The sequence below is a fragment of the Athalia rosae genome, chromosome 2, assembly GCF_917208135.1.
Source record: "Athalia rosae chromosome 2, iyAthRosa1.1, whole genome shotgun sequence".
Lineage (NCBI taxonomy): Eukaryota > Metazoa > Arthropoda > Insecta > Hymenoptera > Athaliidae > Athalia > Athalia rosae.
Window position 1 is genome coordinate 18776911 of NC_064027.1, and position 22524 is coordinate 18799434.

General features: G+C 37.6%; 3 protein-coding genes and 1 long non-coding RNA gene across 7 annotated transcripts; 3 read left to right on the forward strand and 1 right to left on the reverse strand.

The window, feature by feature from the left end:
* The first annotated feature begins 7325 nt into the window (after positions 1-7325).
* Positions 7326-9908, forward strand: LOC125499954. The gene is made up of 2 exons (XR_007277069.1): positions 7326-7498; positions 8858-9908. It is a non-coding gene; the product is annotated as an uncharacterized LOC125499954 (long non-coding RNA).
* Positions 9909-14454: 4546 nt separating this feature from the next.
* Positions 14455-16562, forward strand: LOC105683037 (reticulocalbin-2). Its single transcript, XM_048650484.1, has 4 exons — positions 14455-14958; positions 15039-15186; positions 15257-15712; positions 15791-16562. Exons 1-4 carry the CDS (start codon positions 14739-14741, stop codon positions 15960-15962), a joined length of 996 nt encoding a protein of 331 aa, XP_048506441.1. The 5' UTR covers positions 14455-14738; the 3' UTR covers positions 15963-16562.
* A 155-nt stretch (positions 16563-16717) lies between these two features.
* On the forward strand, positions 16718-18942 carry LOC105683044 (putative nuclease HARBI1). 2 transcript variants are annotated; one of them, XM_012395338.3, is made up of 4 exons: positions 16718-17703; positions 17809-18081; positions 18194-18405; positions 18508-18942. In XM_012395338.3, exons 1-4 carry the CDS (start codon positions 17332-17334, stop codon positions 18800-18802), a joined length of 1152 nt encoding a protein of 383 aa, XP_012250761.2. In that variant the 5' UTR covers positions 16718-17331; the 3' UTR covers positions 18803-18942. The 2 variants fall into 2 exon arrangements, with proteins under 2 accessions (XP_012250761.2, XP_012250760.2); XM_012395337.3 differs by having other exon boundaries at positions 16721-17703; positions 17785-18081.
* A 132-nt stretch (positions 18943-19074) lies between these two features.
* Positions 19075-21559, reverse strand: LOC105683050. 3 transcript variants are annotated; one of them, XM_048650485.1, is made up of 5 exons: positions 21394-21559; positions 20737-20864; positions 20368-20596; positions 20131-20253; positions 19075-20033 (listed from the first exon to the last, which is right to left on the reverse strand). In XM_048650485.1, exons 1-5 carry the CDS (start codon positions 21557-21559, stop codon positions 19696-19698), a joined length of 984 nt encoding a protein of 327 aa, XP_048506442.1. In that variant the 3' UTR covers positions 19075-19695. The 3 variants fall into 3 exon arrangements, with proteins under 3 accessions (XP_048506442.1, XP_048506443.1, XP_048506444.1); XM_048650486.1 differs by having other exon boundaries at positions 20737-21311; positions 21394-21527; XM_048650487.1 differs by having other exon boundaries at positions 19751-20033; positions 20109-20253.
* Between the last annotated feature and the right edge of the window lie 965 nt (positions 21560-22524).

The window sequence follows — 22524 nt, forward strand, 5'->3', positions numbered from 1 at the left end:
TTCATCGGTCATATAATCATATTTTTTGGAGAGTTTGACCACTAACAACCCTGCTAACATTCTTCAGTGATGGCCCATAGTTGAAACTTCATTTCAATTTACCCCAGGCATGAATTTGAAATGCTTTAAATTGACTGTGAACTCAAAATTCTATCCAGGTTTCTCGATCACTTAATCTCAAATCCTACCTTTCTGCTGCGTAATCGCATTGTTACATTGTTAGTGCCCCCATGTTATTGGATGGTGTGGTCCGTACCACCTTGGATTTGTTTTCGCAGGCGACTATGTAACTATTCACTCCTCAGCATCAATGTTATTACTATATACTCCAATATATAACAACAAATATCTGTTGCGCTTTGTAAAAAGAGACGTGACGTTGCAATGAATATATTTTCCACAGATAATAGTGGTTAAACTTCGTCATATACTACTACCACGATAGGTTCAATGCATTTTGACGTAACCGCGTTTCATTTCAAGTCATCAGTTGTTCGCATTTCAATTCACAGTCAGCTGGAATAGATCGTGCGATCTGGTAATCCAGATTTCGCCGAAATTCCGACAAAAGTGTTGAGCGATAAGCGGTTGTGCTCAGAACACTTCGACCTACAGCAGGTTCTGGGGTGTCAATGGTCTCACCATCGAGAATTTATAATAGATTTCTTCGTCAGAATACATATTTTTTATAATTTGAAGTGGATGTCCAGGGATATTAGAGATCAAGCGGGCGCGAAAAAAAGTTGTAGTTTTGGTTCGAAGTCTAATAGGAAGTTGCTCAAAGTCACACATCAATAGATGCTAGATCAATCGGGCCCCAAATTGTTGTACCATTCGCCACTACTACCATTATCATTCGCCATTCACCATTCACTATTCACCACTGAAAATTGACCACTTTCCATATAATGTATAATCATGCCAAATAATTAGGCTTATTGTTAGCCCTTAGGTATATCATTAGGATAAAAGTTGCAAGTATTGGCAAAATAAAGTCAATTACATTGAATAGCTTCAATCTATTTCGCAGAAACTAGTATTGTGTCAAATATGTCGCATTCGCAATTTTCAGCTGCTATGGAACAATCACCGTTTTTTTTTTACAAAATTATCCAGAGACTGTAGTCTCGCGCCAAGTATTATATTTCGCTCTGGCAGCCTGCCGAGTAGCGTTCTCCCACTACCCCCATGCTCCGCCCACTCTTGCCCTACCTCTACCGTTTTCTCATTGTTTTCTACACAGCTCGCAAGGCAGCCTAATATAGCTAAAGTGGCGCTACACAACGTTAGTTTTGAATACTAAAATTTAGGTTTCAAGCTGTAACACGGACCCTGTTCTATGTAAAGTCTGAATTTGTTGCTAAGAATATTATAAAAATATAAAACACTAGGGGCTTCCCCCCCTGCACGCTTCGCGCGCCGCGATGCTCGCGCTTTGCGTTCGCTTTGTCAGTATATGCCCTAATTTATTTTGACCCTCGTGTTCGTTGGCGAACAGCTCGGACGTCTTCAACCAAAGTGCCAACGACCGTACTGTCGCAAACTTGGCGGATCAAAACTGGAGCGCTTAAAATATTTTGATTTCGCTTTTCAAAAATACCGCATTTCTGATTTCTTAAATATTTAATCATTCATCAAATAAAAACGTAAATACAGAACACAGCATTGAATATTTATCTTTATAAACAATTTTTTTCGGTTCTTTAATTTTAATTTTTTTTCTTCTTTTTTTTTTCTTTTCCGCTGAGTCTTTTTCCATCTCCTTTTTTTTCTGTACCTTCGCCCGTACCTCCTTTTCTTCGTTTATTTTCTCTATCCCCTTAACTTTCTCTTTCAATTCTCTTTCCATGTCTTCTACCATATCTACTGCCTCGCAAAATAATTCATCCCATCCATCATCTGTAAGTTTTTTTAAAAATTTTATGTGTACCCCTCATTGGCTTCGATCCAGTGTGATGCCCGACTTCGTCCTTACCACCGTTGCCTTTTCCTAATTGATAACTTACCTCTTGTGTGCTACCGCGTTTTAGAACATCGAAGTGTCCTCTATCCCCGTCTCCAGTGAAAAAAAGCGAGAATTCCCTGTCGCTTTTTATTCCAACCTTGGCCTTCGGGTTGTTCGTCACACTCTACACTAATCAACGTGAAGCTACTCGTTTTGATTTCAATTTTGATTCCATTTCACGGACTCCTCATTTCTTAAATCTGTGCAGGTAGTTTCTTCATTTTTCAAAGTGGTTTCTTGTACATCTTCAGAAACTTCAAACTTCAACAAACTTCTAAAAATTAAATCTTCATAACCTTTAAACTATGAAATATGATTGAAAAATATTAATCAATTGAAAAATGATATGATAATATTTTTGATTATAATATGATTATGTGCTATGAATGAGTAGGATTTTGATATGTGCTTTTGGTTCATATAGTTTGGTTTGGTTTGGTTTTTTATGTCAACAGACACCACGTCAATTTTCTGTCAGAGCAGAATATCTGTGTGACGAAAAATGGATCTGTCAAAATATCGAAGTTCGCTTGTCATCATTGAGGCGAACTTCATGTTGTAATATTGTTATTATCATCTGGACATTAAAAATCTTCTCTCTTTCATTTCTTTTTGGTACAAGATTTTTTTATTTATATAGCGGGAAAAGAAAATATCAAAAGAGCAATCAATAGAAATGAAATAATTGCAACAAATCGAATAGGTAAAACCACGCGTGTCAACCGGTGTACCAGAAATGGGGTGTTTCTGATAACACCGGTGTCTAGTAAATTTGAAGAGACGAACATGCGTGTAGAGTGATCAGAATAAAGGAGAAACAGGGGGAAATTTAGCTTATAAAAGGCAAGCAGATCAAGGCTTTGAGCGCTTGAAAACCAGATATTCGGAAGATATACCTAGATAGATATACCGTAAGAATCTCAGGAAAGTGAACAACATAGGGAACGCATGAGCGCGAGAGAGAGCTTATGGAAGTTCCGTGAGTGCGAGACAGACAGACTGCCTGCCCCTCCGTTGCCTTCGAGTCCCCACTCCGCCAAATTGTAAACAGACCATCGCTAGAGCTGTGATCTAAGTAAGCGCGTTCGGGTTGAGAGTGTTTTTCTCTCACAATTGATAAAACAAAAACCATTAGCATAAATATGATTGACTTTGTTCCTTTGAATATTAAAAAATTTTAAAAAAAGTTCCCAATTCAAAATGAAGGTTTTCTCATGAAAATACAATTTATTTTTTGTTAATGTAAATGTATTTAAATCTTTAATGATTCTAATTACAATTATTAATACTTATTATTCTTGATATCACAGACTTTTTTTTATTGATTTTCTTTAAAAAGGCTATCACAGCTCTAGCGATAGTCTGTTTACAATTTGGCGGAGTGGGGACTCAAAGGCAACGGAGGGGCAGGCAGTCTGTCTGTCTCGCACTCACGGAACTTCCATAAGCTCTCTCTCGCGCTCATGAGTTCCCTATGTTGTTCACTTTCCTGAGATTCTTACGGTAGATATCTTCAATTATTGGGAAAAGTATTCAAGGCACCATTGCCAAAAGCAGAGAAAAAGGTCAATAGTATGTCAATCGTAAATCCGCTATAGAAGTTTAAAATGAAATAGTCAAATCAGACTCGAAAGAAAAATTATTTATGTTGAAACATGATTACTTGTAAAAAATTTTAATATCCTGCTCATACAAAAATTCTCCTACAAGGATAAGTAGTCGAATAAAAATATTATTTGATTAAACTTGATCAACCTAACGCATATTACGCCGCAGCACGATCAAATCACAATCAGAAAATTGTCATAACAGAAAAGTATTATTTGATTAAATCTGATCAACCAAACGCATTGCGCTGCAGTAAGATCAGATCAAAATTAGAAAAGTTTATTTGCAAATCTCAATATTCATCAATTAAATTCAGTCCACATAACACATGGCTCTGAAACAAGACTAAATCACAATCGAAAAAATTCTATAAAACCAGAGTAGCTATCGGTTAGATTTGATCGACCTAACGCATTGCGCTGCAGCAAGATTTAGTTACAACCCATGCTTTGGAGAAAATTAATTATCAAAAATAATATCAATAAAACGAACTTTAGGCATTGTGTCGCAGTAGATACCGTTTTATTACGATCATTCTATGTAGGCCCGAGAGAAAGAGATTCTTATGAAACTGCAGAATTACAAACTCAAACGATCGTATTATATTCTACGTTAGAATTCAAGTAAAACAACAAAAATTCTCTCGTTCAATTTCAATTTAAAAAAACAAAAATTGAGGAGAGAATCAAGGACGGAAAATACTTTTTATTCCAATCCATGCATATTTGCATATAATACGGGTCAGTACATCAAAAGTGACCCGGGCAATTTTCTTCCAAACGAAGCGAGATATGAAAAAATGTTTGGGACAATAGTTGCATCGTTTTAAGGAAGACACGAGATAGTGTTTTTCTTTTTTTCTAAAGTCCAAGTATCAAGGTCATTTGGAGGTCAACTTTGTTTTTTCAAATAGAGCGGTGTATTTTTTCTTGTATATGAATCAAAAGGATAAACAATTATACGTCAGTATGAAAAAATATATGGATGACGAGATATTTCCTAACGAAAAATGCAGAGAAATCGGTTGTCTACAATTGTAGAAATCGCATAAAAGTTGCGCTTGAATTTGGTGCTCTACATAAATGATACTCATTGTAAGCCTGTTATGTTGCGTGATGATCATGAATAATCTAGATTGTAATTCGTGAATCGATCACAGTCAATCTTACCTACTCAATCTCACAGTCAATGGCAACCACAAAAATTACAATTAGCGACCAAAGGACCGAGGAGCGCAAATGAAAAGACCTTTTCCGAATACTAGTCTTCGCTTGATTTAAAATAGATGAAGCTTATACTTATACCATACCAGATGATACCAGCATAGATATGTTAATACCAGTAAAAAAGTTGTGTTCACATCACGCAGCATAACAAACTTTGGTATCATCTGCACAGAACATACTATATTCTAGCGCAACTGGCGAATGAAAATGTAGACATCCGATTTCTCATTCAAGAAATAAAACACCATGCCATTTGAAAAAACAAAATTGACCTCCAAATGACCTTGATACTTGGACTTTGGAGAAGAAAGAAAAAAACTATCTGGTGTCCTCCTTGAAATCATGAGACATCCGTCTGAAACATTTTTCCATATCTCGCTTCGTTTGGAAGAAAATTGCCTGGGTCACTTTAGATGCCCCACCCTGTACATATGTATACAGCGTGTCTCAGAACTAAATGCAACACTTTAAAGAGGCGATAGGAGAGGTTGAGCCGAGTGTATTCACGCACTTAACATGTGGTCTCCGGAGCACCCTGCTCAAAATATGACCGTTTAAAAAGTTGTGTTTTGCGCCGGAATAGCACAGCCATCATCGGTCGGTAGTCTGTTTGTTATAAACGCGCTCGATTGTTGATGCGAATTAGAAAACTTATATGAAAACCCTTTTGACATTAATTTTTATTACGAACATAACATTGCCATTAGCGACAAGCTATGTTTAAACAAAGCAAATCGTCTTCCGTGAGTTTCATGGGTTGCCCACATTTCGGCCCAAAGTGCAACATTTGAAACGGACATTTTTGGGGTTAGCAGGGTCAAAGCCGTGCATAAAACGGTACCTATGGCACTATTTGTAGCCAATTTGTAGTTAACTTGTTACGTAAAAAATGAATACGTAGCATGGGCCATTTTATGAAAAAATTGCGACCCTGCCAATGCTGCTAGCATGGATATATTTTCAGAAGTTTCTCGTACGCAGCGGAAGCAGGGCGCCATCGATTATCAAATTGTGGCCTTATAAGCAAACCTAATTGAAAGAATCATTTAGATGTACGTCGATTTTCTCATTACACTTATACATATATGTACATATTTTGAAAAATCCTATTACAATTGAAAAAGCCGAAGACCCACGCACATGTCACACATAACACACACACACACACACACAAGGGACACATTTCCTGTTTAAAAAACCATTGATTACCTTGAGTACTCGGAAACTGTGATCTTGAAAGATCTGAATTTATCACCACTGTATCAACCCTTCCGAACCAAGAAGATTATCTTCATGGAATTTCCGTGTAATTGTGATGGCAACGGAGATATCTGAGGTGGTTACGTTAAATGGACCACCCTGTACACAGGGTAGAGCATTAACTTGGGGTAGGCTGATATTAAGACGTTCTTCAATAAAATGGTTTATACGAAAGATATTTGTTTCCAAAAAGGAAATGTAACAGCATTACTTATTTTTCATCATCTGTAGTTGAAGCAATTTTAGGTTATTGGAAGGTCAACTTTGGTTCTTAAAATGAAAGTCCACGTTTTTTTTATCAGTTTTACAATCTACGAAAAATAACAAATCATTTTGGTTCGAACAATTATTCTGTTGGCTATAAGGCCTATATTTTTTTAGCTATTCAATTTCAAATTTTTCTCACATTGCATGTAGAAAATGTCATCCAATAATAATCTTAATCCAAAACTGAACGTAAAGCTGCCCGTCGAAGTCGAAGTTCATCATTTTGATCATTACTCACAATAATATTGCCGAACCGAATAATTTTTTGAAAAAAATTGTTTTCCGGTAAATTTTGAAACTGATTAAAGAAATGTGGGTAATTATGCAGGAGTGAGGCTCCACCTTAAAACGGCAAACGGAAATTTTGTAACGGCATAATATCATTAAAAAATAGTATTTTACACAATATTAAGGTGGCGCAGGACCTTCAAGAACGCAAGAAAATACATTCTGACAAAATTCTGATGAACTTCTACTTACATTTGAAAAACTGATTTACGCACTGGTATATATTTTAGTGTAGGAATGCTGACATTCGTTCAAACATTTCACATATTTTATAATATTTTGCTTGTGGAATGTGAATTTCGTTTCCAATTTTTTCTTTACAATTAGTCAATATGGTCATGCGTCATCATAATATCGTTTGTTATCATGTTTCATTCATAAAGAATATATAAAAAAAAAAATCAGCCCGTTCATAGGTGAAGCCCCACTTCTGCATGATTACCGAAATGTGGACTTTCATTTGAAAAACCAAGGTTGACCTTCAAATAGCCTTGAACCCATCCACCAAATGGGAAATAAGCAATACTGTGACATTTTCTCTTTGAAGCCAAATATGTGTGGTGTACACCATTTTGTTGAAAACCGTCCAGCTGGCGAGATATTCAGGTGTCTCAAGATAAATGCCCCACCCTGTATGTATTTATGTATATGTATTAGAGTCATGCATATAGCCTGCTCGTCCTGCAACCTGACTTCGCTATACATACCGGAAGCGGCTTTCTGCCCTGACGATCACGAACAATGGAATTGCGCATGGTACCATCGGGCCACTATATCCGAATAAACTAAATATCACGTTTTTTCACAAGCCCTAGAGTAACGGTTATTCGCTACACAAAATGAAGTAAGTGATAATTATGTACGGGCTAATATATTACAGATTTCATGTAATTACCCTTCATATAATATTAAAACACTAACAAACTAACAAATTTAATCATAGTTTTAATTCAAATTTGAACGAATTCTATTAGCTATTGAATGATAAGTACGATATTTTCAGAAAATTCATACTTTTCATAATATAACATGATTCGCTTCGTTATTATTCATTCATATATCATTTTCATATATTGTATTTCATTTGATTTTATTTTATTTCAATTCTCTTAACTTCTTAAGATCTTTTACTTTTACGTATTTGTGCTATTTTTGTTGCACAATGTTATTAAAATAAATAAAACATAATATTCGAGTAGATATTATATTTGACCATCTGTGGAACGAAAATACATATAATGGTATTGACCAATTAGTTGAATTTTACACTTTCAGTTTATATACACATATGCATATCTTGTATAATTGTACCTATATATATGTATTCGTATATTTATTATATAGGGAAGGGAAAAAATTCCATCTTTTTTTTCCTTTTTTTTCTTACTGCATCTGAGAAATCAAAGGGAGAGAGAACCTATAAAAATGTAGACGGAAGAAAAAAAACAACGACCCGCGGATATAATCCCGTGAGATATAATCGACCGCGAGAGAAGCGCGCGAGCCCGGCCCGCGCCTTCTGAAAGTTAGAAAAGATAAAGTAGGTAGATCATAAAAATTATAACAAGATAAAGAGAACCAGAATCCGAGTAAAGAAGAAAACTGAAATGACGAGAAAGAGAGAGCGGTGGTGTTTTACACGTGGTTCTTCCGGCTTGAAAATTACGAACGTTGAACCATAAATATAAACGTTCCGTTATTATATTTCGCCGTTAAAAATGATAAAATAAAATTTCAGGCCTTGCAGGTCACATACTAGATTATACATATAATTACCAAGCTAATACTGCGGGTGAAAATTCAGATTGAAATTATTAAAAATTCATACCCGCGATGTTACGAGTGTAGTTTGCAACACTCATGCAGTAGCAACTTTCAATTATTATTTATGCTGTTATTACAATTAAATATATACATATATATTAGGTGTACGGTGCATAACTATCGCGCAAGAATAATGCGTTCTCTATTCGAACCCGATCTTTTTCTTTCGTTCGGTTTTCGTTTTTCTTCACTTTTTTAATTCTCTGTTGTAAGTTCTCTTCGCTTATATGTGCGCATACGTATAAGTATGTATATCGTGACACGAATTAGTCTCACTTTTACACGTATATACGTGTTTTACTGTATTGTATCATTATGAAAAAAATCTACGTGTACTTGTATTATTTTACCCACCTGAAGTTATCGACGTATATTACAGGTATATTATACTTGAAGCTAGCAGCAGCGACAGCGGCAGCAGCAGCAGAGAACGGCGAACCTGCAGATGGTCCTTACAACTTCTCGAGGTCGTTCAACTCTAGTCTGCAGATTGTCCTTTACCAACAAGTTCATTCGTTTGTTCGATTGTTTATTTATTCGTTTATATATTCGAAACCAGTAGAAATATACTTCCAAAAAGAGGTATTCAAAGTTGATCTTTGACGTAGGTATAACTACATCTAATTGTAAGTTTCTCTGATCAAACCGGGCCGTCGGTTTTGGTATATTAATTTTAATTTTTTTTTTTTTTCAATTTTCAATTTTGAGTTTTTCTTTTCCTTTTATCGTGTTTCATTACATAAGCCGCAGACGCTGTACATGACACGGGAACTCCACGGGCTGGTTACTCAATTACCCCGTGAATTCTTCCAGTGCCATTAACAGAGTTCACAGCATCAGATGTAGTCGCTCGGATAATTTTTACGTTTATGGTACCAAAAATACGATTCAGTCCCTCATTATCATTCCCACAAGATCTTCCAAACTTTCTTCTATCTTCTTTTTCTTTTTCTGTTTCTTTTTCTTTTACTTCTTATTTTTATTTTCTTCTGGTATAGTTCGTAATTATGACAACGACTATGATGGGGTGCAAATTTTTTTCAGAACAATCGGAAAATTTATGTTTTAAATAATTATGTAATATCACATCAAACGTACTATGCGATCGATCGATCCGAGATCAATACCTACAGAGATAGATCGGATTACTCGTTACTTATAATAGTTACAGACATTACAGTTTGGTAACAGCTCATACTTCAAACATACGTGTGCACAGACATGGATATTCAGGTAGTCGAAAGTTTGTTAAAATATATATGTATTTTCGTAGGTATACCTATACGTACGACGTAATGATGCAATGATCATTCATGTCTGTGATAAACGAAGAAAAGAACTTATAAAAGAAAAACTTGAGAAAAAAAAAATAAATAATAAAACCGAAAACTTCTAACCGTCATCGCGGCGTATAGATATAAAAAAAAGATGGTTTCTTTCGAAAAATTATACCCGTAAAATTTTTTCTATCATTTCCACCCTCTACGCATCTATGTACTGTATAAGTATGCATGGTACAAACAAATAAAACTTGTAAAATATTGAGTAAAAAAGAAAAGAAAAGCAAATGGTCAAGAATAATAATAATGATAGTAATAGTATGTATGATATCAATATTTTTTGTTCTTTTTTTTTGCAATTCATACTTTGAACGCATCGTATTTCCTAGTTTCGGCTAGCAGTCTAAAAAGATCACTAATCGTGGCTGATACATATTATATATTTTATACGTATATTAATGTACCATGTAAACCAAACAAACTGACAATGAACAAGAACCGAACGAAACCGAACCGGTTGCTGGCAGTGACGTGAGCCTACTAAAGCTGCATGGAACAAGCCGGCCCAGGTTAACTCAAACCAACCTGCGATCGGTGAAGAGGAGAGAAAGAGAGAGGGAGGAAAGGAGATAATAATAAAAATAACGAAAACAAAAAAAAGAATAAGACAGAGAGAGAAAAAGAGAGGAGAATCGACACTGTGCAGAGTCTCGAACCCCTCAGCCGTGACTCACAGAGGCAGGAATCAGCCAACAGGTAGGCAGGATCAAACCAAAGGTAGAGACGGACTAGCGAAGCATCCGTAGCGTCCGTAGAAATAACGCGTATGATGATGATGATGATGATGATTATGATGACGATGATGATGGTAGTGATGAACACCTGGAAGTATTTCAGGTTCGCGCAGCAAGAATAAACAGGCAGCGCAAAGCCGCACGCTATTAACTTGTATATACACTGTACAGTAGGTACAGCATTGTTGAAGAAGTGGCGGGATATTTATACGGTGTATGTAATATAGATCTACTGATGTGCGAATGAATTTTCGCGGAATCTTACTCCATCTAATTTTTTTCGATGACGTACGACCTTCTCATTTTTACGAGATCTAAGACCGGATCCAATCAGAAATTGATAGGACGATCATATGAGGAGTACGTAATAACGGTATATGGAATGATAATGATCATATGATGATGATGATGATGAAGTTTATTTTTACCCGCGAAGCTCAAATTTGTTATGTTCGTGTTTCAGTGTTATTATACATACCTATATGTATATCTAGGAGAGGAGCACCAGCAACAGAAGCAGCAGCGAAGCGTGACTTTTCGCATGGAGACGCGAACGGAACGCCGTAGCTGGAGAACACGTGATACGGTGCAACGCGAAGCTACTTTATTACGAATTTAGTAGATACCAATATTCAAGGTGAATGATACATCACTGAATAACTATATTGTACCTCCAGGTTATTCTCCTACACGTTTCTCATAATTATATGCGACCCTGACATTGTGAGAAAACGATATACAATTAAACGACCGCGTTTTCTATATTACGAAATCGGTCGATTTTTGAATTAATGGTAACAACAGCGAGGGCAACGGCAGCTGGTCAAGAAATGAGATTAAAAAAAAACGAGTAAAAAAAAAAGAAAAAAACGAAGGAAATAAAGAAGCTGACCGTCACGTCAGATGATTACCTAACCGCGACTTTATACACTGCACGGCGTCGTAAACCCCCTGGAAATAGAAAACAATGGTATAATAGTACAAGATAGGATGAATCACGTCCTTCGCTCAAAGTTCTCACGGAATTATTTACAAGGGCTCTACATATATACTATAACATATATTCAGAATATACTGTTTCCATCGGTATATTAAGCAAGTGAAGTGATGATGATCGGTGACGGAAGACTGTGGGGTATAACTGTTGCCCGCAGTATTCAAAACCGCGACAAATCAAGACACACCGCAACAATAAGACAAAGCCAAAAGTCGTGTCGGCGTTGCGTCACCGTGCCTTGTATATATACATATATATAGATATAGGTAATATACACGACATAGTAGAAGAGAGTGGCGAGCGTTACCGACTGGCGGGATAGAAAGTTTGGACTTTTTTAGTGTTGAAAAGTACGGTAAGACCTCACAGATTGCCCAGAGCAAAGCTCACCATGACTACAAGATCGAAACAGTAAGGTAGGAATCAGCATGTTATAACTGAACAACTACGGGGTCACGCACGGCTAAGTCTCGGCTTAGTTGGAGGTCACCGACTCCGAGTACGATGCCCGTGAAGCTAGTGGAGCGCTTAGATGATGGAATTATAGCTAAAGACGTGGTGGGAGGGCTCGCGAATCGGATCGTAACGATAAAAAAATGTGAAATTGCATCTTACACCCCTCGCAATCCACAGTAAAGATACGATATTAATGACTTTGTATGAGGTGAAAAAACAATCCAGGTACAAGGTGATGATAAAATGTAGGTCTTCATCACAGTCAACTAGATTATTGCGACCATAGAATGATACGCAACGATACGCTGAGATACTCAACATTACGCAAGGTAAATTCAAACTACGAGTGTACAAAATGACATACATAATTATATGGTCACAGCAGAAAAATTCACGGAGAAGAACTGAAAAGCCAATTTCACTATAGTTTCAATTATTTTCTCATGTTAAGTTTTCATTACTTGTACTGTGACATTTAGGAAAGTCAACCTCAAAGGTCAGGTAAAAGTTGTTTTGTCTCACAAGATTCCAAGATTTTTCCCACAAGATTAACAAAGATCCCATGCTCACCCTTCTCGGGCCATTTTACGGGAACTTTCGGGAATACTGCTTTGGCAATGATCGCTTCCATTCCCCATTTTTTAAAAAAGCACTCCTAACTCTTGAGTCTGCAGGCTAGTCAAGTCTCCAGCGTCAGAAACGGAGTGTATGTAGTTCATACCGGAGATACGGGTGGCTGGTTGTCGTTTCGCTCTGCCGCGTTCCATACTTCTGTTTTCCTCCTCTTGCTCCTTCCCCACGTCCTCCTATTACTCCTCGACGTTCTACAGGAGGGCTTCTCGATCCCTTGCACCTGCAGCAATATAAACGCCACGGTATCTGGCAACACGTATACTCGGTGTCCTGGAACTCCTGGAACTGAAAGCGCTCGAAAGAACTATTCGAATAAATTAAAAATTTCTGATCTTCAAATAAATATTCAAACGTTTTATGAAAATAAAAGTTTCGCATAATTATTGCTACGACATAAAATTATTTTATATCTAATAAAATATCGGATTGTTATACATAATAATAGATTCGAAAATAAAGGGATAAAATATAACGGATAATTGATAATTCAAGATGAATACTTAGCTTGCCCGGATAAGCCTTGAAACTCATTATAGTATGGATGTGAGAAGTTATACTATAGAAAAACACGGCACGGCCAGGAATTACATCCCTGTATACTGTATAGTGATTGTTATCCACAAGTTGTAGAACATCCTGTATAAGTGGGATTCGCTTGTGATTCAAAGTTCGTTCCGTCTTCTTGGCTGACGAGAAAGGCACTCTAGCACAGTGCCGCTGTTAGCGCACTGCACTATGACTAATTATTACCCCCTCCTTGTATTTTACCCGCTTCTTTTTCTACTTTTTTAATTGTTCCACCTCGCATGGTATCTATACAGATATATATCTCTGCAATCAGAGTGGTAGGAAGTCATCGTGCTCTCCTCTTGATTTTTCTTCAACGGTTTTCTTATGCTTACTCCAAACTCGAACGTCGAAACGCGAATTGTCCGTTTATGGCAGGAGTATCAAATTTTCACTCCCATATACCAATTTTTCACACGATGTTTTTTCATTGTCAGATGAGTAACAAAAATCCTGTGCAATTCGATGAACTCCAATACTTCCGACAAGGCGCGAAAAATTTCTTCCCACCCCGAAATTCCTGTTCAAACAGACAGACGCCGACCGCAGCGCTTACTGACTCATCGACGGCTTACGATCACCGTCTCGAACACTTGTTGATACCAAGATGGCGGCGAATTCTTGTTGAGCTGTCAAATTGAAGCCGTATTTGTCAATAATTTCATAACCAATCACTGCGTCGCTTTCGAACTGCTCGCAATCGATCTACAAAAAAAAATTGGCAATTTATAACACAGAAAACATTTTTTCACGTAGCTAAGATTGAAAATTAAAAAAAAAAATTCGGAAAATGAATGCTTATCGGAAGATTCAAATATTATTTAAAAATTTAGGTGTACGAGAATTTACGAAACAAAATAGTAAAAAGATTCCTCGTAACCAGGATACTTCCATAATCTTTGGTCAATGCTCAACAATTGTAGCTCTGTACACTCTTACAAATATTCCAGCGAAATAGGTGTTGCTTTAACAATTGAACCTACGTTTGATTTAAAGTCGAGATATCGCCTTTTCTAGTATTGAATCCGAAATCTTCTCCAAAAGGCTCGTGCCTGGTCTACACGCGACGTTAAAGTAGGGATCTTCAAGACAGGGTCTTAAAGTCCAACAATATTAAAATATTAAAGTGCGTACTCGGCTATACGCTGATTCAAGTCATGTTCAAGCGAACGAAGTTGGCAAACCTGATGTCAATTAATCACGTAGATTGTTATATCGAACATTGGTTGGCAGCACTTGCTATCTTAGAGTGGGTTTCTCAAAATCTTCAGGATTGGTGCACTTAAAGTGCGCTCGGACTCGGCTACAGGCTCGCTTCAACTCCGCCTCACTTGAAGATAGGGTCTTAAAGTGCGTGTGTAGACCAGGCATCGACCACTGATTATATGAGTAGGCTCGACGCTCGAATTTCGAGTGCCGGATCGATCATTATCCCGTTTTGACTAGTCTATCCACTCCAGGATTATCATTCAACAGATTTAGTATTTAAAGGTTAATATCAGGAATTTTGGATTTCTAACTCCATTCCGCAAAATGGGGCTGTTGAAGTCTAGCTTTTTGCTGATCATTAGAATTTGGATATTCCTTGATATTCCAACCCCTGAAGCAGCTTCAGCTCATATTCATACCCATCATCATAACAAAGAGGCCTCTAGCCATGAAAGAACTGAGGATGGTGCCTTCAGTCCTAGAGCCGCCGGACACTTTGCCAATGGTGATCATCACCAGGAATTTGACCATGAATCCATTTTAGGTGAGCGGTAATTGAAGCTAAAAAAGACCTGGCTTATCAGAAGATTTTTTTGTTTGAACTCCTTCCACTTATTCTCTCAGGGAGCGTGAAAAAGGCCGAAGAATTTGACAAGCTACCTCCAGATGCAGCTAAGGAACGCTTGGCGATATTACTGACCAAAATGGACCTGAACCATGATCAATATATTGAACGAAATGAACTCAAATCTTGGATCCTGCGTTCTTTCAGGTAAACCGACCTACGCATAATCTCGAACTGAAAATTCTTGTATTCACAATTACCCCAATTTTTTAAATAGTATGCTATCCGCGGAGGAATCTGAAGACCGTTTAGATGACGCAGATACAAACGAAGATGGCAGAGTGGCCTGGGAAGAAATTCTGCAAGACACTTATGGCTCAGATCCAGAAGATCTCGCACAGGAAGACAAGCTAATTACGGAAGACAAAGCGACTTTTAATGCTGCGGACTTAGATGGAGATGGATATTTGAATGCAGACGAATTCAAGGCATATACCCATCCGGAAGAAACTCCAAGAATGTTTCCACTGCTCCTAAAACAGGCACTGGACGACAAAGACACTGATAAAGATGGGTTCATTAGCTTCAAAGAATTCCTCGGAGACAGGGCAAGGGGGGAAGACAAGGAGTGGTTACTGGTTGAAAAGGATAAATTCGATCATGACCACGATAAGAATCAAGATGGAAGACTTGATTCGGAGGAAATATTATCATGGCTTGTGCCGAGTAACGAGTAAGAATCAGTCGCATTTTATTGGTCATTTTGTGTGAGATGTTTATATTGACCGTAATTTTTTCTCTGCCATTGCAGGGATATAGCCAACCAGGAGTGCGACCACCTTTTCGCAGCTACAGATGATGACCATGACGATAAATTATCTTTCAATGAGATATTGGAACACTACGATGTTTTTGTTGGCAGTGAAGCAACAGACTATGGAGAGCACCTTCATAATATTGATAATTTTAAAGACGAATTATAAATATTCGCGGGATAGATGAAAAGCTGCTGAAATGGTATATTCATTAACGAATTTTATTCAAAACCATTTTTCGGTACACATTTTATCATTCATCGTAATATTATTTAAGATTTATTTATTACGTCGTTTCATTAAAACTTTGAAATTAAGATTGACGTTTGATGTGGCAAGCGAAGTACATATATAGTGTGTAATTTGTATCTTACGATTAGCCAGCAATTTCACAGTTATTGTAATAGCGATCACAATATTTCTAAGTATGGTAAAAGAACATTAAATATGCAAACATACAGCATATATAGTAACAACAAATTCAGCAGATTTACACGTTCAGCTCTCTACACTGTATATTTATTATAATTTTAAACTCAAAGCCAAAGCCGAACAAAAATCAAATTCCTGACAGTCTTCCAATCTTACGATACTGCTGTCGTTAATCATCATATGTGGCAAAACGGGATAATATTACGAATCCATTACACCCCATGTGCTGTGTTGTGTCATATCATAAAATTTTTATGTATTTATTTAGTCACGTATACATTTGTATAATATACTATAGAAGCGCACATCCAAATATAATATTATAATTCAATCAAACCACAAAATGTTCCGGATATGTCTTCAGGATTTATTACCGATGAATGGAAATATGAATACATAAGGAGGTGGCGCCCTCGACGAAGACTCAACATACCACGCAAATTCACGGATCACGTAATTACCCTAGATAAGGTTTATCTTTAACGATACGTATGCCAGTATATATGCTATCTTTTACCGTTCAGTGTAGCATTGAGGGCGGTTTTCAGTGGTCAGGTCTTAAGGCCGAGCTCAATGAAGACGGTCTTATTTGCGGTCTTAAGATGGCGCTTCGATTCATAGACGTGTCTTAAGACCACGCACAGACCACGTTTTGAGGACGGTCTTGATCAAGTCGACGCTCATCGAAGCACGCCTTACTAGATGCATAGTCCGGTCTAAGCACGGTCTGAGCAACGTCTTGGGCACGCTGGATGCAGAGTCAATTAACGCGGTCTTGTTGGCTCAAATAGGACGGTCTTCATCAAGTCGAGTCCGAGTTGCTCTTAAGCAAATGCTCAAACCAATACACCCTTAACAAGAGATATACGTGCACGTACATTATATGTAAATGTTTACCGCGGACATTTTAAAAATGATGGGTATAGAATAGAACCCAACGATGGGTTGTGTTTTCGTCGAACGGCATAAAACTCAGGTAAAGACATTATCCCCTGACTTACCGCGGTACGCGTTTATAAACCGGGGTTCGAGGTGGAGGTTAGAGCAGTCGCTTAAAAATAGTCGTGAAGATGCAACCTCTTGTGCTAAGTGAAATTTTATTGCAATGGAAAATATAATAGACCTGTACGATCGCATGAACGCGTTGGAAGATCGAATGGATCTTCATGATCGAATAATGGCAATTATGGCGAGGCTGGACAAACATGAGTATAATGAGTTGGATGACAATGATGAAGAAGGAGTCAGAGTACCGCGAGCTCCAAAACGATACCTGAGAGATGGCGAGAACCCATTTGAGTTTTATTCTGAGGTGGAATTCAAATGTCGATTCAGATTTTCAAAAGATTGTGTTATGTACGGCATTTTACCAAGAATTGAAGCTGCATTAGTCAAAGTTAATAATCGTGGCTTACCAATTCCACCTGTCATGCAATTATTAGTTTGTCTACGATTCTATGCAACCGCTAGCTTTCACGTAAGTATCATCACTAAGGATATAAAATATATTCATATCTTGCAATCATGCATATTTGTTACTACAATTTGAGTTTTACAGCGCACGACTGGTGATCTGTTCAAGATATCACAATCTACAGTGTCAAGAATTATATTCAGGATTTCGGTAGCAATTGGGTCTCTTATTTATGACGTTATCAAAATGCCTGCCACAGAAGAAGCCATGATAGCAAACAGAAACTCATTCAGGGACCTTGGTGCTGGCAGGGAGGGTATTGGATTACCTGACATCGATGGAGCTATCGACTGCACCCATGTAAGATTGGTACACACAAAATTTGCAGAGTTGCAGGAGATTTACAGGAATCGTAAGGGATATTTTTCACTAAATGTTCAGGTATGTCAGTAGTTCTCTCAAACGAATACCTTAGTCATTGATATCTGTATTTGGAATAGAAATTAATTTGATCTCTTGACAAGTAATTTTTTTTATATCAATGTGTCTGCAGGCGGTCGTCGGGCCAAACATGGAATTCTTGGACATAGTACCGGAATGGCCTGGAAGCAATCATGACAGCAGAATATTCCAAACTTCGAGAATTTTTATGCGGTATCATGAAAGACAATTAACTGGAGGAACCCTTGTCGGAGATGCTGGCTATCCGTGTTTGCCATTTATCCTGACTCCGATAGCAAATCCAATTACAAATGCACAGGAAAGGTAGATTAAACATCATTCGAACACTGGATTGTTCAATGAGAAAGAGTTGAATTAACAAACTTGATACACTAACCCGATTTAACGTCATTCTTATCCCGACAGGTATAACAACGTGCAAAGCCGAACAAGGATAACTATCGAACGAGCATTTGGAGTCTGGAAGAGAAGATTCCCTTGTCTGTCTAGAGGTTTAGGAACCAAGTTGCTTTGCTCTACTACAATAGTTGTAGCATGTGCTGTATTGCACAATTTAGCTATAACATTGGATAACGCTCTTCCTCAAGATGACGAGATCGAAGTGGAAGAAGAACCTGATCTGCCACCTCAGCCACCACATTGGCAACCTGGAGAGGGTATTGCTGTACGCGGAGCTCTTATCGAACGATTATTTCACTAAGTTGCGTTTATATCATTCATATTCCGTACATATTTATTTTACGATACGACCGTTCGTTTAAAATGAAATACATTGAGTTTAAATTGTACATACATTAATTTTAAATGACCTTCGAAAATAAAACTGTTAATATTCATAGATATTCTTGTTGTTGCTTGGAAATGTACGAAATAACCTGCGCATTCCCCTTATTTACTCTTCAAGTCTTGTCTATCATAGCCAACGATTACACATTGCAAAACCCTAACAAATGTAACACGTGTTCTTCACCGATTCGCGGAAAGAGGTATCCTACTGGAGAAATATGTACCTGCCGATTAATCCCTATCCGCAAAAATGGAAACTCTCCCATTTCCTATAATTGTTTATTGTCTATCATAGCCAAGAATTATACATTGCAAAACCCTAACAAATGTAACAGGTGTTCTTCACCGATTCGCGGAAAGCGGTATTCTTCTTGAAAAATATGTACCTGCCGATTAATCCCTATCCGCAAAAATAGAAACTCTCCCATTTCCTAATATTGTAAACAACGGTCGCATCAGACAGGCGTGTACTGCTTTCATCTGTTACTCATTTATGAATATTACATCATAAAAGGGAATCAATTATTGAAGAGTGATACCTGCTTTTTTACTTTTTTTTATATTTATGATTGATCAACAACTTCGTAAATCTTAAACAATGGTTTAATTGCACAGGGCCAGTCTTATTATTATGCTAATGACAATAGTATAGATATCATAACTAAACTACTAATAATACTCATACGAAATACGAAATACTAATAGTACGTATAATTGCACAGCGCCAGTCTTATTATAATGCTAATGATAATACTGTAAGCTGAAACATCAGTCTTATAGGATCACCTCGTCTAAAAAATCTACAATTTATTCGTCATTCATCGCTAATCGAAGTTTTAGCTCAGCTAACTCGACTTCCGCTGTTGCTTTTCTAATCTCCAAAGATTGGAGCTCAAGCATATGCTCAGTCTGCAAACGATGCACAATATCCAGCTGCGTCTCCTTCAATTTACACATCTTCTGCTCATGCTGTTTTTTGATATTTGCTATTTCCAGCTCAACGCGCGCAACATCCGTAAGCGTTTCTTTCGTTGATACATCCGAAGATCTTGAGTGGGCGGACGTTGAGCAACCAGCTCCCGATGATTCGGAGTTCTTTCGCTTCTGCTCTACACAAATCTTTTTGCGAAGAGGTAGCGGAGTTGCTGTAAATATTGAAACGTTGAATATAGTTTGTTTTTTTTTTTCATAAAAACAGACATAAATCATCGAAAGCTTACTGAGAATGTGCAAGATTTATACCTGACGAAGAGCTTGGAGTAGCATCTACTAGTGATTCGTCACCAACATCATCGATTAAATGGCGAATCTCTTCATACCGTAACGGCGATTCCTCGTCTTCCTCCTCCTGTTCAATTGAGATACCTGCAACACAAAAATGTAATTAAAACGATTATCATACAGTAAGTTTTGTGGTGTAAAAATTTGTCATCGATTACAACATAACTGAATAATATTTAAAATGGAAATAGTAATCACCTGTATCATCTACAGCTCTTTGTTCCGCCCGACTTCTGTTGGAACTAAACAACGAGGGAGCATTCACCATCAAGTGTGGGGCAATTGCTGCAACGTCGGGATCAACCTCTGCAACTGCCTCTTCAGGACCACCACCTGTAGCCATTCGAGATTGCCTCTCTTTCGTCAACGCGTCTCTCTGTGTTTCTTTTAAATTAGTCCACAGCTTTCTTAATTGTGCGACAGTCCTCTGAAATAAGAAAAATCAAAGATATTGTGAAATTCTGTACGTTTTGCTAATTGTTGAAAATTGAAAAATATTATGACACGAGATACAATGATTGAACTTGAAAATAAATGACATTAAAATAAATGAAATTATTAACTCACCTTCTCACTAATTTGCAATACACCATTAAATCTGGCAGCAATTGCAGTCCACGCTGTTTCTTTTTCTTTGAGTGTAGCACCATCACTCTTTTTATTTTCGACAATGTCCTTGTATTCTTTTAATATTTCTAAAAATATTTGTTTGTCGAGGGGAGTATAATGTTTGCCTCTTGCAGCCATTATATTATTTGTTCAATTTTAAAGAATATACCACAAAAATTTAGAAATTACACAAGTGTCAAACGCTCGATGAATTCAAACTGTGACAGTAGTGACGTATACCACCAGTATTTAAACGGCGGACGTCAGCTACCTGCCGGCGCGTCCAGGGCTATCATTGGTCAGTCGAAACGCAAGTTTCGGAACATTGCCGATTCCCCGAATAAGACCGTGCTTAAGACCGTGTTTCCAGAAGACGGCGTTTCATGCAATAAGGCGGTCCTAAGCAGCGCCACCTTCGTGAAGACCGTCTTATTCGCGGACTATGAATCCTTGGCCGTCTTGAGACCGTCTTGACGAATAAGACCGTCTTCATTGAGCTCGGTCTTAAGACCGGACTATGAATACCGTCCTGACTAGAATGAGTGTAGATAGCTTAATGTTTAAACAATAATATCTGAAAAAGGCTTGGCCATCTTGTCTTTTTACTTGGCTCACTTTTAGTTCTAGTCGAGCCCAACATATACTGTGAATTTGGCCCAAATCGGTGATGACGAGTTCTCAGCTTCCCCTTGTGAGTTGCACGATTGCTCTGATTCTGACAATGAGTTGAAATCGTGGAACGCCGCGCGCCAGCGAGAATCGATTGGTACGTGCATATCATTTACAGGGACCCGTATGCGTGTAAGTGATCAACTGCAGCGCACCAAGTAGGTGGGGCGGGAAAACTCGGGCCGTCCGTGAGCCTTTGCATGTGGTAATCTCATGTACGCGAGACCGCTCTGCGTGTGCGTAAAATCGGGCAATTTTCGTCAGCGCCATCTCCTAGTGGGGCGGCAAAACTCTTGTATATAAGGAAAAGTACGTACGTACATAAGCATACCCCCACCACGCTTCCCGCACCTCTATTCCTATCTACACTCAACGCTCTTACTTCACACAAGAAATGAAATTTGCGTTGATTAAAGGTGGCTTCCAATAAAATATCGAGTTTTCGTTAAAAAAAATTCCGATATCTGATATTTTTTTAAATTATTCTCGAATTGTTCGGTTCAAAATGTCTATTGAGAACAATGAAAGCGTTGACCGAATCTTCAGTCAACGATGAAGGACTAGAAAATTTGAAATTGATTCATCAATAGATTTTATCCTTTATCACAACTGACAATGAGGCGACATGATATTTTTGATCGAAGGAGTAAGTAGCCTACTTTTCAAGTAACAGATGATGTAAAATATCGATTACGAAGATCTAATCCTCTGGTACCCTCTCTGAATTTATTTGACTCTACGAAAAAACTGAGTTCGATAGAAATTTTTTTTTTTAACTCCAGTCAATTAGAAGCTGCGCACGCCCCCTTAACTCACAATCAGCAACCACATTAGACACGTACAAATTTGTTAGATTTTGAATCTTAATGGATGTGCTTGACCTGGAAACTCATCACCCATTGCCGACAGTTTGATATTGAATCTCTGGATAATGCTTATTCTGTAGCAAGTCACAATTTCAACATATTTAGATAGCTTGACCGAGTAGAACACAAATTTAGTATACCCATACACTGACACGTTACGTGGCACGCCATACATAACTTATTGTTAGCTACAGCCCATGAATTTTATTTG

Excerpts from the sequence above, each read along its gene's own strand:
- LOC105683037 (XM_048650484.1), top strand. The coding sequence starts at position 14,739 with ATGGGGCTGTTGAAGTCTAGCTTTTTGCTGATCATTAGAATTTGGATA. Across the intron at positions 15,187-15,256 it reads TGGATCCTGCGTTCTTTCAG|TATGCTATCCGCGGAGGAAT; the intron begins GTAAACCGACCT and ends TTTTTTAAATAG. Across the intron at positions 15,713-15,790 it reads TGGCTTGTGCCGAGTAACGA|GGATATAGCCAACCAGGAGT; the intron begins GTAAGAATCAGT and ends CTGCCATTGCAG.
- LOC105683044 (XM_012395337.3), top strand. The coding sequence starts at position 17,332 with ATGGAAAATATAATAGACCTGTACGATCGCATGAACGCGTTGGAAGAT. Across the intron at positions 17,704-17,784 it reads ATGCAACCGCTAGCTTTCAC|CGCACGACTGGTGATCTGTT; the intron begins GTAAGTATCATC and ends TGAGTTTTACAG. Across the intron at positions 18,082-18,193 it reads ATTTTTCACTAAATGTTCAG|GCGGTCGTCGGGCCAAACAT; the intron begins GTATGTCAGTAG and ends ATGTGTCTGCAG.
- LOC105683050 (XM_048650485.1), bottom strand. The coding sequence starts at position 21,559 with ATGATATGCACGTACCAATCGATTCTCGCTGGCGCGCGGCGTTCCACG. Across the intron at positions 20,865-21,393 it reads GGGCTCGACTAGAACTAAAA|AAATATTAAAAGAATACAAG; the intron begins GTGAGCCAAGTA and ends AAATATTTTTAG. Across the intron at positions 20,034-20,130 it reads TACTCCAAGCTCTTCGTCAG|CAACTCCGCTACCTCTTCGC; the intron begins GTATAAATCTTG and ends CAATATTTACAG.